Source organism: Pelophylax lessonae (assembly GCF_965119305.1).
Source record: "Pelophylax lessonae genome assembly, chromosome: 8".
Taxonomy (NCBI): Eukaryota; Metazoa; Chordata; class Amphibia; order Anura; family Ranidae; genus Pelophylax; species Pelophylax lessonae.
This window is the reverse complement of record NC_138775.1, coordinates 139996710-140013252: the sequence shown is the minus strand read 5'-3', so window position 1 is coordinate 140013252 and position 16543 is coordinate 139996710. Positions and strand designations below refer to the sequence as shown.

The following is a 16543-nucleotide window of genomic DNA, read 5'->3' as shown; positions in this document are numbered from 1 at the left end:
TCAGGGTCTTGGCAATCTTCTTATGGCCTAGGCCATCTTTATGAAGAGCAACAATTCTTCCTTTTTTCGGATCCTCAAAGAGTTCTTTGCCATGAGGTGCCATGTTGAACTTCCAGTGAAAAATTTAACACACCCGCTCCCTATTCACACCTGAGACTTTGCACCACTAAGAAGTCACAGGACACCTGGGAGGGAAAATGGCTAACTGGGCCCAATTTGGACATTTTCACTTGGGGGTGTACTCACTTTTGTTGCCAGCGATTTAGACATTTATGGCTGTGCGTTTTTATTTTGAGAGGACAGCAAATTTACATTGTTATACAAGCTGTACACTCAATACTTTACATTGTAGCAGTGTCATTTCGTCAGTGTTTTCGCATGAAAAGATATAAAATATTTTAAAAAATGTGAAGGGGTGTACTCACTTTTGTGAGATAGCGTGTGTGTGTATGTGTATGTGTATATGTATGTATGTGTATATATATATATATGTTTGTATATATGTATATATAGTGTGTGTGTATATGTATGTATGTATGTATGTATGTATGTGTATGTGTATATATATATATATATATATATATATATATATATACCCTTGGTGTTGGGCCTGCTGGCACAGTTTTTCGCCTCCTTGTTCCTTAACCTTTGCATTCATTGCATGGGGGACGTCCCAGGGTCTATGTCCTGCATTGATCAAAAGTCTAAATTCTTTCTTTTCTTTTTTCTTTTTTTTTATGGGGTGGACTGACACTTCAACTGTTCGCTTCCAAATAACATACATGTATGGGATTGACTGCAAGTGGCTACCCCAGGGTAGGCTTCGGCTGTTCGTTAGGATTTCCTGGCTCTATCAGCTAATTGGCCACAGCAAATAAAGTGATTAAAAAAAGTGTAAAAATAAAAATGATAAAGCGCCCGTGTGCTCAGATACAGAGGCGACTGCATACGTGGGTCTTGCACACACAAATAAACGGTGTTCGCACCACACGTGTATTAGCGAGAGTAGTATTTCTAGTGCTAGAAGAACTCCTTTGTAACTCTAAACCAGTAACCTGTCAAACATTTTTAAAGTGGAGATTTTTAAGTATTGTAGTTTGTTGCCATTTCACGAGCGTGCACATTTTTTAAACGTTTCATGTTGGGTATCCATTTACTTGGCGCAACCTCTTTTATATTTTACCAACAAAATTTTGTTATATTGTGGTGGGTGGGTTTTTTTTTTTTTTTGCATAAAAATGAGTGTGTTTTTTCTAAAAGATGATTGTGTTTTGGAAAAACACTATGCAAATACCATTTGACATAAAAATTGCAACGACCATCTAGCAAAAAACGGAATTTCTGTAAAATCTTACCTGTAAAATTCCTTTCTCTGAGTCCTCCGACAGTCGCCGCCATCTTCATATTCGTCACAATGGGGTATTAGACTTTGCTCCGTAGGAGTAGCTAGGCAACAGAATATGTCAATATTAAAGCTTTTAACATATCCCCACCCCAGGGGGTGGTCCCCTCAGTCTATACCCTCCTGCTTCCTGTTTCCTGCTTCAGTTTCAGTGGAATAGCAGTAGAGTACCTAAACCCCAAAAGAGGGGCGGGGGCGGCGACTGTCAGAGGACTCAGAGAAAGGAATTTTACAGGTAAGATTTTACAAAAATTCAGTTTTCTCTTACGTCCTCCGACAGTCGCCGCTATCTTCATATTCGTCACAATGGGGACGTCCCAAAGCAGTGCAAACATGAGGGGTGGGAAACGCAGCCGCGCCTAAAGGCAACGCAGTCTCCACATCAAGAAAGTAACCTTACCAAAGGAAAGAAACCAGCTGGGCAACACGAGAAAAAATTTGCTCAACGGGAGCAATAACCCAGGAAAAAAACAAATAACCCAGGGATACAAAGAAATCCCAAACAGCCCAAAGGACCAAAACCAGGGACCCTAAGGGACCGCCGCACTAAGAACCTTGCGGCCAAAGGAAGCATCTGCCGATGCTTGAACATCCACTCTGTGGAACAGAGTGAAGGTGTGCACGGTCGACCAAGTCGCCGCCCTACACACCTGGGCCACAGAAGCCCCATGACGACAGGCCCAAGACGTACTCAGAGATCTGGTAGAGTGCGCCCTCACAGGCATAAGGGAAACTTTTCCCCGCAAAGCATAGGCCTGTTCAACGGCCTGTCTGAACCAATTGGCGACGGCAGAAGCCGACGCCGCCACGCCCTTCCGAGGACCCCCGGAAGGACAAACAAAGAATCCGACTTGTGAAAAGATTCAGACGATTTTAGGTAAACCCTAATCGCCATGAACAGCATCAAAGGAGTGCAACACCACCTCCTCCGACTGTTTAGACTTCGCGCAAGGCGAAGGCAAGACAATGTCCTCATTGAGGTGAAATTCCGAAACCCTCTTCGGAAAAAAAGAAGGGTTAGGTCGCAAGACCACCTTAACCAAGTGATTGACCAGATACGGACAATGGCAGGACAGGCTGCCAGCTCCGACACTCTGCGAGCCGAATTGATCGCCACCAAAAAAGGTGACCTTCTAGGACAACATAGACAACGAGATCTACCCGATCCGTTCAAAAAAGAACCATGTTGTAATACGGACAGAACAAGATTCCAGTCCCAAGGAGGCAGAGGCACCCTCCTAGGAGGGACCAGATGCCCCCGAACAAAAGTGCCAATCAAGGAGATGCCATAGGACGTTGAAAAAAGAACGGCCATCGCAGACACCTGACCCTTGATCATAGCCAGCGCCAAACGCTGTCAACACCCTGATGGGATGATATGTGGACATACGGAGCGGATGACACAAGTGTCATCCGCTCTGTGAAAAAAAAAAAAAAGTGCCGCAGCGGAATAAAAAAATCGGAGCGGCCGTGTGAAAGAGCCCTAAATAAAAAAAAAAAAAAATATATATATATATATATATATATATATATATATATATATATATATATTATGTATGTATTATATATGGGCGATTTAAAGAGGAAGTAAACCCTCCTCTGCAAGTTGTACCTAAGGTAAGCATTACCTATAGGTACTGTAAATATCTCCTAAACGTACCGTTTAGGAGATATTTACCTTGCATGCAGCCAGTGACGTTACTGAGTCCAGTGCTGTGACCGTCAGGTCCCGCGCTCGTGCGCGGGAGTGACTTCACTGCGGCTCCGGCCAATCAGATGGCCGGATGCTGCGATCCCGGAAGACGGGCGACTGAACATGTCGCCCGTCATAGAGGTGATCGGGCGGCACAGCGGGGGCTCGTTCTAAGGTAAGTATTTCATAATGAGCTAGTATGCGATGCATACTAGCTCATTATGTGTTTCTCTTTCAGGGTGAAAAAGAAAAAAAAAAAAATTGACTTTACAACCTCTTTAACTAGGAGTCAGACATGAAGCTATATGAAGGATGAAAGGCAGATAAAATATTTTATATAAAAGTAGTACTAAAAGCTGAGACGTTTTTTTTTTTTTTTTCCGTGGATATGAGCATTTTAAATATTTGCACAATACTGGTAAAGTTTACTTTAAATGTATTTGTAATGCCTTATATTACCTCTAGTCTATCAGCCTCCACCTTCTCTGGGTTCAGATGCTGATCTTCCCTGCACAGCCTTTAAAGTGAGTTTTTTTTTTTTTTTTAATGACATACATATTAAAATTATCTGCTCTGTGTAAAGATTTTTCACAGAGTAGCCCTGATTCTCCTCTTCTGGGGTCCCCCACCGACGCTTCTGGCTTTTCCTGCCTTCAGAGTGACCCAATAGCAAGCTGCAAAGTATAGTATAGAGTGCCTCTATAGCAAGGTAAAAAAAACTTCTGCCTTTTTAGAACCACTCACTTCCTGCCCAGGACTACATGTCCCATGATGCGTTGCATTTAGAAGTTCTCAGGCACTTACTGTCATGTATGGACGGTGTACTGAGCTGTATGTGTGCTGCACTGTATTTCCTGATATGTAAACAAATAATGCAATCTGTATGCAGGCTAACTATTCAGCTGACCAACTAATCAATCGTGAAAATAGTTGACAACTATTTTCATAATCGATTCGTTTTCGTTTAATCGATCAGTCGTTTCGGCCCTACAGCAAAGTATACAGGAATGTATGAGATTACTGGATTACAGGCAAAATCCTCAGGCATTTGTGTTTTTTTTTTTTTTTTTTTTTTTTTTTGAGGGGGGGGGGGGGTTTGCACATATACAGATTACATCATGTTTCAAAGGTATGTTTACCAGGACATAAGCAATCAATTATGTGAGAAGTACATTGATAGATTTTATATTTTATAAACAAAGTATGCTAACCCTAGTAGCACTGGAAGCTAGTTAATCAGATTCTGATGTTTGCAAATGTCCTCACAACTGACTTGATTTGTTGCTGCTCCTTTATTTTTCAATCAGCCATTTTGTGGGTGTTTGGCTGGAGTCACCCTTATGCCAGACCGAAAGACAGTTCATGTATATGTAGTCAACCGTTATACTTCAGCTTCAAATACCAGTGGTACACATCTACGGACTAGGAAATGGTCATCTTTTTGCATTTTCTAGTTAGATTTATATTTTGGCTTTTGCAGTTTACTATATTTTGATATGTTTTTTTTTTTTATTGTTTTGTAATTACAGTTTAAACACAGAACTTATTTATTTTAATTATTTTACCCCTTTACTCTATGTAGATGGTCCAGTCCCAGATGCAAACATTCTGCGATCTGCTGTTCAAAACCAAATGATTAATACTATGCCAAGCCAGCAAGGTAAGACCTTAACTGCAAAGATGTACATATATGCCAATTGTTTTATTTGTATCCACTTTCACGAATGGCAAAGTGACCATTTGAACATAAACCACAGTGATTGGCTACTGGCTATTGGGACCAGCTATCTAGCAGCTACATAAACATCAGCTGCACATTTGAAAACAATTGGACAAAAAAAAATTTGGATCTGTGGGCAAATTGTAAAATGTATTTGATTTCCACGTTGTACTTCAATTATTTCCAGTCCACTATAGTATAAACTACATTATATCTTTTTATCCTACAAGACACACCGCAGTGTTAACCACACAAGCCTTTTTTGAAGGTACGGGTTATGGGGTAATGTAAACTTATTATTTGTAGGGTTTTTTTTCCCTATTTAATATTGTCTTGCATTTATTGCCTCATAGGTAAAGTTTTTTTTTTTTTTTTTTTTTTTTAATAGCTGCTCCCTCAGTTTTACAGCACACGACATGTCTGACTAAAGCAGAATTCTCTTCCACTGTTTGATTTATTCCTAAGGTTTTTGCCTCTTCTGGAGATGGCAGGTGTCAACAGCTGAAAACGCCCTTTTTCCGCCCTTCTCCCTAACTGTATCGATGCATTGGAACTTGAATTGTCTGGCTCGCTTATATTTAGCAAAGGCTGCTGAGGGTTTTCACAACTAGCATGTTATGATGCACAGCCCACGCGTTTTCTATAACCCTAAATGGGTAGAAAGCCTTTCCCTATTCTTTATCAAGCGACTGGGTTCTATATAAATGTTGGCCTAACTCCAAGAGGTTATGAAGTCCTCTTGACGTGTTTGCTGCCCTGTACCCTATAAAAAGGACTTCAGTAATAGGTGCACCATTCCTACTGTGAAGCCTGTCATTCTTGCACTAAATCAACCTATTCCTATTGAGGGTATTCCCTTCTTTAAGGATTCAGTTAGGCGTTTTAAGACTGTTCCAGCTTAGAGTTGTCTTAGCCCTTTATTTCACATTGAAACATCAATTAGGAGGTAGTAAAATACAATTTTCTTACACTGTCTTGCAGATTTACAGTCGAAGGGTTGTCCTCTCCTTCCCCTTAAGGAAGAATTACAAAGACTTTTCATATCCTGCCTATGGCCCCTTGTCTGTTTAGGGACACATGCCCAATCATGGCATTTAAAACATCTCTCCTAGATACTTCAGCAGCTAGTCATTTGCTTAGTCTCCTGTAGACCTGCCAGTATATTTCTCATGCTAGTGTTTTTCTTCTAGCTTTAATAGCAAATGCACCTTGATGATGTGCCATACTCCCCATCTGTTCACACATCAGTGTAGTCCTAGCACTGGCAAAAAAAAAAAAATCACAACACCTGTGCTATTTTTTAAGAACACTTATTTATTCCCTGAACATTCATATCCCAAGGTACCTTGGATACCCTTTGCTACAAGGCTTCTGAGCCTAATTCCTTCAACCATTTGCCCAAATGTGGATGCTTACAATTCCCCCTTTTGGTTAAATCCGCATCCTCAGGCTCCTCCTCCCCGATCTTGTACCATCTGCAGTGCCTGGGTCTAATCCTGATGGCATGCCTATTCACGTTCTCTCTTCAGTATGAAATTTTAGTCTGTTTTAAGCCTAATGTTCTGAAGCAGACTCTCGTTACTCTTTCCTGGTAGCCTGTGTTCTGTTTCCTCCACTCATGGTCAATAGAACGCTTCTCCTCAAGAAACTAAAGGCTATAATTTGCAAACAAATGACCGTGTCCATAAATGACATCTTCTAAAACCCTTGTGCAATATGTGAAGTCCTAAATATACACTGGTGCCAATACGATTGTGACCTCCACCTTCAAGAGTGAGCACGCTCACCTTCTTATATAGACCTTTTTATCAAAAGGTCTTGCAGGGCTTGTCCCCTAAAAATCCAAAGGCATGTTCCGCTTACTCATGAGTCCAATATGATGATGGACTCAAACAAAACCGAAATCATAGTGCTTTCTATAGCATGCAACAGCTTTATTCTGAAGATAAGTTACTCCCTATCTTAAAACAATGACGCTCCTCTAGCTAACAACTGCAAGAAAACCTCTCTCGGTCTGGAGCAGTGCAAATTTCTTACCACTCACAGGCAGTCCTAGGCAGCACCTTCAACATGCAGTCTCCTTGTTCCGCCCAACTAGTTTTGTCCAAGCATCACGATTGATGAAACTAGTCAAGTCAAAGTTCTGGCCCCTCCTATTTTCATGAGCCCCCCCTCTTCTTTTTTTTTTTTTTTTGTCTTTTGCTACCTGGGGACAGTGTGTCCTGAAAGCCAGCCTCCCTGCTGCTGATCCCATCAAATTTTGTTGGAATTTGACTCTGTCACCATGTCCTGCCTTTCAAGTATGTCAAATAATTTTCGCTTCATTCTATGGGTTGGGTCAGGACCGTCATCTCTGGCCACCTGCCATTGTGGCCCCTCTTCTTTTTTTCCCAGAGTTTGGTCCTTCTTTGAGATTCCTCTCTCCTGGTCCACCTATTTTGCCCTCTGGAACCACAGTCCTCTCTCCCTACCTGAGCCCATTCTTCCAGTGGTATTGGGGTTCTTGTGTTTTTTTTTTTTTCAAAAGGTTGGGGGATTACCACTTGATCTCTGTTCATATTTTTTAAAGATGTTTCTTGCCAGGTGGCTGTTTGGACCTCTGCTTTTGCATGCTTTGGCCTCAAGGCGCGGTCTTTTTCATAACTATTTCCATAAATATGACCTTACCCGGGAGTCTTTTTTTTTTTTTTTTTTTTTTTCCCCCAAATTGTTATTTTCATACCTTCTACATGAATTGCAATAGGGTTCAAGTAGAATCACTTTTTATATATTTTTTTTTTTTGTTTGTTTCATGGGGTTGTCATGGTAAGAAATTGTAGCCTTAACACTTGGTTTTCTTTTGGATACAGGAATGAACCAGTTTGGGCAGTCCAGTATGCCCATGCAATCAATGATCCAAAGGCAGCAGGCACCAATATCACAGCAGACAGGGCAGTCTGCACCCATGAATCAGGTTGGTTAATAGGGGAAACATTTGAAATTGTAAATGTCAGTTTGCTGTTTCAATCCAGTTGTAAACAGGATACTCTGCCATAAAATGCATGTAAAGTTTTCCTTTGGCTCTGGTCAGGCATTAAAATATGACCAAAGGCAAAACTTTTTTATAGTCTTGAATATAGATGGTGTGGTTTTAGAATGTCTATAAGGTGTTTTTTTTTTTTTTTTTTTTTTTTTGCGGTCTGTGCCCCTATACTAATCAAATTCTATATATTTAAGGTTTACCTTTTTATCAGTGGAGGTGAAAGAAAATCCCAATTTCACTTTAGAGGGACTTCCTCTTACTTCCTGTTTCATCTATGGAGCATTAAGTGAAGGGGAAATCTCCCCAATGGGACACAGAAAAAAAAAAATGCTGACAGGGGTTAGAACATGGGTGTCCAACCTTTTGGCTTCTCTGGGCCACATTGAGTGTAGAGAAATCGTCTCGGGCCGCATATTAAATATATACTATAGTTAAGGTATATAAGTAATAAAATGCCGCTGCGCCCTTCCCGTGCTGTCGCGCCTACCCCCCCAGCACTAATTTAACACAACTAGTGGATGATCCCCTCTAAGGCTGCCTCTGTGGCCATTTCCCCGACTCGACTTCCTTCCTCTCCAGCAAAAAAAAAAAAAATTGTCAGGGGGCAATTGGCCGCATTGCCTGAGGTTCTGGGCCGCAGGTTGAACATGTCTGGGTTAGAACCACCTTAAAGCTGGGCATACATTATACAATTTTCCTATTTAATTTCCTTTAGATTTACCTTCAACTATGAAGTGCACAGGCCTACCTGATTACATACAAATTGAAAGTGTTTATGTTTCACCTCCATATTATATGGTTTTGGTAAACCTAAAGGAAAGTTGTACAAGAATTGTATAATGTATGGCCAGCCTTACCCTATCTAAAATGAAGAAAAAAAGTATTTTTACCTTTAAGTTATACTTTGAGACAAATGCAATGAATAATCAAATGTATTTTTTTCATGGTTCAAATCATTTCTGACCACATTAGGGTACTGGTAAGTGCAGAATGTAGCTATGACCAGGAATAATCTAAAAGTTAATTGCAGTCTTTCTTTTAGTTTTAAATTAGGCAAAGTTTATAGTTATAACTTTTGATTGCTTTTTAGCTGGGATTTCCTCAGTCAGCATGTGCGTCTCAGAATCGCTTCGTGTCCCCAAATCAATTCCAGGTGTCCCCTTCTGTATTGAACACTGTGGGCCTGAACTCTTCTGGCATGCCAATTCCTCAATCTGTGAGTCAGAATCCCCCTGCACAGGTGAGACTAGTTAAGTAATTTGGTAGTTGAAAATTATTTTATTTTTTTTTTCCACTTCATAAATGTTTTTTATATGCATTTATTTTAGGGGCAAAATTCTCCTCGTTCTGTGAGTTCTCCAGCGATAACTCAGGAGTCAGTTGAGAATCCACTCGAAAGCCGTGTGCAGACACCAGTCCATCATAATTTATCATCCCCGGTTCCAAGCCGTACACCAACTCCACAACTTACATCTCCACGGATGGCTTCGCCTCATGCATTGATGCCTACTGAACATGTATCAACTGCTGCATCTTTGGTGCAAATACAGAGCAATGAGAGCCCTTCTCCACCCCAAGTAACACCACCATTAGCAGGCGCTTCATCAGTTGAGCAGTCATTTACTTCATCGCCTCAACAGTTAACACAAGCACCATTGTCTCGGCCTCCATCACAATCAAGTTTGTCAACACCTGTCTCAACCCCTGCACCTCCACCGCCGCCACCACCGCCAGCACCACCAATACACCTTCACTCAAGCCCTCTGGTAAGTATTTTCTGCCTTTTTAGTGGTCTGTCTATCCAGCAATAATAAAAAGTTGTTGCAGTATGTAATGACTCCAGCTGCATTGGCTGTTTGTAGATCCTTTAAATAGGAAATTAACTCTGTCCAAAAAATGTCAAGGGAGTGGGCAAACAACTAGTCGCAAGTAGTGTCTGTGGTCTCTTGCTGCTCAAATTTCCCTGTTACTAACCTGTTCTGCAGTATTGGAGAAAATAGGTGGCGCAGGAACCCTGAGCTTGTTGCTGCATTGTTTATACAGCTTTCCATCTGGGTTCCTATGAGAGCCCCTCCCCCTTATAGTGCGGGTTCTCATAGGTCGCCCCTCTCCTTACATCAGGGTCTCCATGAGAGTCCCCACATTAGAGCCCCCTCTGCTGCACAGAGTCCTCAGTCAGTGTACATTGGGAACAGGGTCACCATCAGGGTCCCTTCTGCTGACCCTAATCCTCAATCAGTGGCGCAGGGCAGACACAATCTTGTAGCTAGTTGTAGTTTGGAGACCCCCAGTATAAGTAATCTTGACGACTTTTACACTCCAGGATTTCCTTGGCCACTAAACTATTTACTTACGGTCGCATACATTGTTTCATTTTATACTTCTGCAGACAAATTTGAAAATAACTCCTGTTTTTGTTTTCCTATTCACATAGTATATCAACAAAGTTAAAAAAAAATATTTTTCAATGTTTGCTTGGCGCAGGCTTCTTGGCAAGACTGCAGGCTACTCTGAATGAGTTCACATCGATACTGTCCCCACTGACAAAGAGCAAGACCGTAATCTTTTTTTCGTTAGCAGATAATGCAAGAAGCCCAGCTTCTGGATCTTTACATAGTTACATAGTAGGTGTGGTTGAATAAAGACAATAGTCCATCCAGTTCAACCTGTGTAGGTGTGTGTGGCTGTAATCCTCTCACATACCCCTGAATGTTCTGATCTGTGAGATGTAAGTCTAAGAGTCTTTTGAAAGCCAACATACTTCCCGCAGAAATCACCTCTTGTGGTAGAAAATTCCACAATCTTGTAGCCCTAACAGTAAAGAACCCCCCATGTTGCCTGAAATTAAAACGCTTCTCCTCTAATCGCATTGTATGCCCTCGAGTCCTCATGCAATCCCTCCGATTGAATAGCTTTTTTTCTATGCCGAAATCACCATTGAGATATTTATAAATTGCTATCGTGTCCCCTCTCAGGCGTCTCTTCTCCAGGGAGAATAAATCAAGCGATTGCAGACGCTCTTCATAATTAAGGTCCTCCAATCCCCTAATTAGTTTAGTTGCCCTTCACTGGACTCTCTCCAGCTCCAACACATCCCTCCTGAGGACTGGCGACCAGAACTGGACAGAATACTCCAGATGCGGTCGGACCAGAGTTTTATAAAGTGGAAGGATTATAGACTTATCTCTGGAATACATCCCTTTCTTTATGCATGCTAATATTCTGCTGGCTTTGGCAGCTGCTGCTTGACATTGCATGCTATTGCATAGTCTATCCTCTACCAAGACTCCCAGATCTTTCTCCATTTTTAAATTCCCCCAAGGGTTCCCCTCCTAACGTGTATTGTGCTTTTACGTTTTTAGTCCCCAAGTGCAAAACCTTACACTTCTCCACATTAAACCTCATTTGCCATGTCGTTGCCCACTCTTGTTATTTTGTCCAGGTCATTCTGTAGGATATCTGCTTCATGCTTTAAAGAGATAGAGATCACCTTTGCCACAAAACCGCTTATGCAGATAAAAAAAAACTGTGCAGCTCTGACTAAAGTTGAATAAAGTCCTTGCTGTAGATGTAGGCCATTTACATACCTTATGAAGCCTGACTGGAATACTCCTAGGATGTTGCTAAGTGAGGCCTAATCTTCACTGCTCACCCCCATTGTCAAAGGAGTGAGATTTCAAACGCTGAGCTCAGAGCTACTGCTTCAGGGGAGAGAAAGCAATGTCCTGGGAGCATTCCAGTCAGGTTTCATAAAGTATGTAAATGGCCTACACCTATAGCAAGGATATTACTCCTCTTTAGTCAGAGTTGCACAGTTTAGTAATCTACAAACATCACTTACCTGCATAGGCAGGGTTTTTTTTTTTTTTTTATAAAGATAGATGAACTGTCCTTTGAAGCATACAGTTGGGGAAATAATTATTTGACCCCCTGCAGATTTTGTAAGTTTGCCCACTTACAAAGAAATGTAAGGGTTTATAATTTTTATCATGGGTTTATTTTAAATGATATTCAGGATATCAACCAAAAATCCAGAAAAAAACATGATATCACAGTTATAAATTGAGTTGCAGTTCAGTGGGTAAAATAAGTATTTGATTCCCAATCAACCAACAATAATTCTGGCTCCTATAGACTGGCTACAGTATGTGCTCATGTGGTACAGAGATTAGTCCTGTCAATTTAGGAAGGTGCTCCTAACGCCAACTCGTATAAAAGACACCTGTCCATAGAATCTTTCTTCCATTCACACCTCACCATCATGGGAAAATCCAAAGAAGCTGTCAAAGGACGTCAGGGACAAGATTGTAGACCTGCACAAGGCTGGAATTGGCAGGCTACAAGACCATCAGCAAGAATCTTGTTGAGGAGACAACTGTTGGAGGGATTATTTGCAAATAGAAGAAATAAAAAATAACGTTCAATCATCGTCAGTCTGGAGCTCCATGCAAGATTTTGCCTCATGGGGTAAGGATGAGGATGAGAAAAGTGAGTAATTAGACCAGAACTTCTTGGGGGGAGCTTGTGATTGATCTTGTGAGTGATCTAGATCACAGTCGCCAAACAAACCATTGGTAATGCAATGCGCTTCCATAGATTGAAATCCTGCAGCGCCAGCAAGGTTCAACTCCTCAAGAAGGCACATGTACAGGCCCGTCTGAAGTTTGCCAATGAACAACTAAATGATTTAGAGCGATTGGGAGAAAGTGCTGTAGTCAGATGAGAACAAAATTGGGCTATTTGGCATCAACTCAATTTGCCGTGTTTGGAGGCAGAAAAATGCTATGACCCTAAGAACACCACTCCTACAGTCAAGCACGGAGATGGAAACCTTATGCTTTCCGGCTTTTTTCTCTGCTAAAGGTACAGGCTGACTTTGTCGCATTGAGAGGCCATTGAACGGGGCCAGGTATTGTAAAATCCTTGATGAGAACCTTCTTCCCTTAGCCAGAACACTAATGATGGGTTGCAGATGGGTCTTCCAGCATGACAATGACCCAAAACATACCGCAAAGGCAACAAAGGAGTGGCTCAAGAAGAAGCACATTAAGGTCATGAAGTGGCCTAGCCAGTCTCCAGACCTTAATCCTATAGAAAAATGTATTAAGGGAGCTAAAGCTTTCAGTTGCCAAGAGGACAGCCAAGAATCCTGAAATCCCTCCTGAGATGTGTGCAAACAGTCACTAACTACAAGAAACGTCTTACCTCTGTTCTTGCCAACAAGGGTTTCTCCACCATGTAATAAGTCATGCGTTTGCTTGGGGGGATCAAATCATTTTTTCTACTCAGCTGCAACTCAATTTTATAATATTGGTATAGTGTTTTTTTTCTGGATTTTTGGTTGATATTCTGCTTCGATCCTTAAAAATGCACCTTTGATAAAAAATGATAGACCCTTCATTTCTTTGTAAGTGGGCAAATAAATAAAAATAAATATTTTCCCCACTGTGACTGGAGGCAAAACCTTTTTTCAGTTTTGGATAAAGTGGAAAGGAAACTGTCAGGGTTTGATTGCTATCTTTGCCCCTTTTAGGGATATTCACCCATGCTATTTGTCCTGTTTACCCAAAAGCTTTCCCTTTTTAGTTCTACTTTAACCCTTTTTTAAGATGGACCGTGTTCAAATCTATTTTACAACGAATGTTGATCTGCCAGCGCAGTACAGACCAAATTAACATGTTGCGGAACGCTCAATGCACATATACGCCACATCGTGCAGATGTTTGGCATCTGGCATTTTGGGGTAGGGGGGCGCACCCGCCGCCCCATCCTGTACTGTGATTTGCTACAGCACAAGTCGGTTAGCAGGTCCCAGTCAATGATTTATGGCTGTGACATGCTGACCGGCTTAGCGAATTACAGTACAGGGCCCTGATTTTACCAACAACACACTATACAAGGAGTAGAGTTGTGGCCATTTTTTTACAGGGAGAAAAATCAGCCATATCTACTAGCAGAAGTGGCAAATATTGTGCACATTACACTTGTTAAGCACACAGTTAATCCTTTCATTTCCCCTAGATGTGAACCCTTTCCCAGCCAGTGTTGTTAGTACAGAGACAGTGTATAATAGCACTGATCACTGTATTAGTGTCACTGGCGATGTCTGTGTCAGTCAGTTCCCACTCAATGTTAGATTGCCCGCACTATCACGGTACCACTAGAAGGCGTTGATCACCGCCGTTACTAGTATTAAAAAAAAAAAAAAATCTGAAAAATTCCAGTGTATATATACCATCATTTGTAGATGCTATAACTTTTATGCAAACCAATCAATATACACTTATTGGGATTTTTTTGTAACAAAGATCTGTAGCAGAATACATTTTGGCCAAAATGTATGTAGAAAGTTGATTGATTTATTTTATTGGGATAGGTTTTATAGCAAAAAGTAAAAAATATATATACATTTTTTTTTTTTTTTCAAACGCTAAACCGGAATTAAAAGGCATTTAAAAGCACCAATTTTTAAATATTTTTTTCTTTTAAATGTTATGCTTTGTGAATGGGAAAACGTAACTAATATAAAGTAGGCATTATCCTAACCTGTCTGCAAAAGTGAGGTTAAGCTGTAGCCCCTGAAACATGTTTTGTGTTTTGTATGCAGTCTTTAATCTGATCTTTTATTAGATTAAAACTTTTTTCTAGACTTTAATATCAGGGCAGGGTGATTCAGGTCTGTTTAATTTGTTATGCACAGTGTCTGTGTTGAGGTAAGGTTTTGGTTCCTGCTCTCAGAGCTTTTAGCAAGAACAGTGAGCAGCACAGTAGTAACATCCTATTTCCTGATGCTAACGGTCCGAGGCAGCAGTGCCTTAGATCTCACACTGTAGAAATATAGCTTGCAGGGATTCCAGATAAATTATATTTTTATGGCATGGCTTAGCTTGGGTGCAATTAACATTTCTAGATGTTCTCCATAATATATAAAGTCTCCACCTCACTTTTTGAGTTTGGTTCTAGTTACAGTAATGGTACAATACAGAAAGATAGTCGAGAGAGTGTGTGTGTTTTTTCTTTTCCCTAGTGGTAGTGTAGAAACTCCCTATATGGTTTCACAGAGCATACTAGAGTGTTAGTACTTTAAAAGCACCCGGTTTTTTTAGGTAATATGACAGATTTTTCATTTTATTCATTCACTAAATTACCACTTCCTGCCCACGCTATAGCCGAAAGACTGCTACAGCGCGGGTTTACTTTGCCGGGAGGACATACATCGATGTCCTTCTGTAATCGGGAGGCGTGCTCTGTGATCACCCTGTCAGTGCAGCCTCATCAGTGCACATAAGTGAAGGAGAAAAATTGCCTGTTTGCAAAATTTTATAACAAACTGAAGTTTTTTTTTTCCCCCAAAATTTTCAGTCTTTTTTCATTTGTTTTAGAAAAAAAAAAACCCAGTGGTGATTAAATGCCACCAAAAGAAAGCTTTTTGTGTGGAAACAAATAGTAAAAAAGACTCATATGGGTACAGTGTTGCATGATCATGCAATTGTCATTTAAAGTTTGACAGCACTAAAAGCTGAAAATTGGCCTGGGCAGGAAGGCCATAAAAGTGCCCAGTAGGGAAGTGTTTAAATGACATTTAACTGTTCAACTTTTTTGCTGGCAGAAATGTTTTAGCATTTTTTTTTTTTTGCACAAGTTTAAAAAAAGTTTTAGGCCTGAAGATTGCACAAAACCCCCAAACATTCTATATATTTTGAAAGCAGACACTCTATAGAATAAATTAGTGGTTGTTCCAATTTTTATGTAACACGATGTTAGTCTAGGAAACGGAAAATTTCAGTAAAAAAACACACAAGTGAATCTTAGTACAAACGTATTCCATAAATTACCCACATTTTTGATAAAATATATAAGAGGAGGTTCCACCAAGTAAATATATACCCAACATGCCAAACCTTAAATTTGTTTGGGCATGTAAAATGACAAACTTCAGTACCCTATATTTTCTGTTGGCGACACTTCAAAAGCCCCCTATAGGTAATTTTGTGCTGAAATTATTGCTCTCACTTGGCGTGTTCGGCGATATGTAACGTGTATTGCAATCAACGTTTTCAAGTTGGTTTTTCATGAATTGCTTGGTGACACCCCAGGATCTTGGAATACTTTGCCTGTGTCCTGTACTGTATGATTAGGATAAGAGCAATTTGGACTTGACTGTGAATTATGTAACTTTATGTAGTCTACATAGCACAGGACACCCTTCTTTCCATTTATTGGGTAAAAATTTTGCTTTAAGAACATTTGGTCAATTTTCTAATTATGCGTGGGTGCAATAGACTTTCATTGTCAAGCACAGTAAGGAGAAGTTTAGAAGGAGCAGGATGGAAAACATTTTGCAGATTAATTTCTCACAGTGAGTGTTTTTTGTTCCATGAAGTCCAGTCATTCAAAAATTAAATGTTAAAAGCAAATTAAATTTCAGACTTCTTTTGAACAGCATTTATCAATCCACTGCATGTACAGAAAATTTTCATACTATTTTTTTTTGTTTTAGTGTATTGCTAGCTACAAATCTGCGGACTCGCAGAGTTGGGTAGGGTTATAGTGGAGGCACTTGGGAGGGCATGTTCTTAAAGATTTGCCACTGTCCAGTTACCTTAGGGTACGAGAATATAACCCAGGGTCTGACAATGCTTTGGCCGCATTGTGGTACTGTACTCCATGATATTGAATTTACAGCACGTCAAATATATATATATA

The 16543-nt window shown here is 40.5% G+C and overlaps 1 protein-coding gene across 1 annotated transcript in view; it reads left to right on the top strand.

Annotated features, from left to right (window-relative positions):
- Window positions 1–16543, top strand: part of EP300 (EP300 lysine acetyltransferase) — a 141264-nt gene that overhangs the window by 69142 nt on the left and 55579 nt on the right. The window contains exons 11-14 of the mRNA XM_082266481.1: window positions 4678–4755; window positions 7665–7768; window positions 8928–9077; window positions 9166–9603. Coding sequence (XP_082122607.1) covers window positions 4678–4755; window positions 7665–7768; window positions 8928–9077; window positions 9166–9603 — 770 coding nt within the window. The remainder of the gene's footprint in view (window positions 1–4677; window positions 4756–7664; window positions 7769–8927; window positions 9078–9165; window positions 9604–16543) is intronic.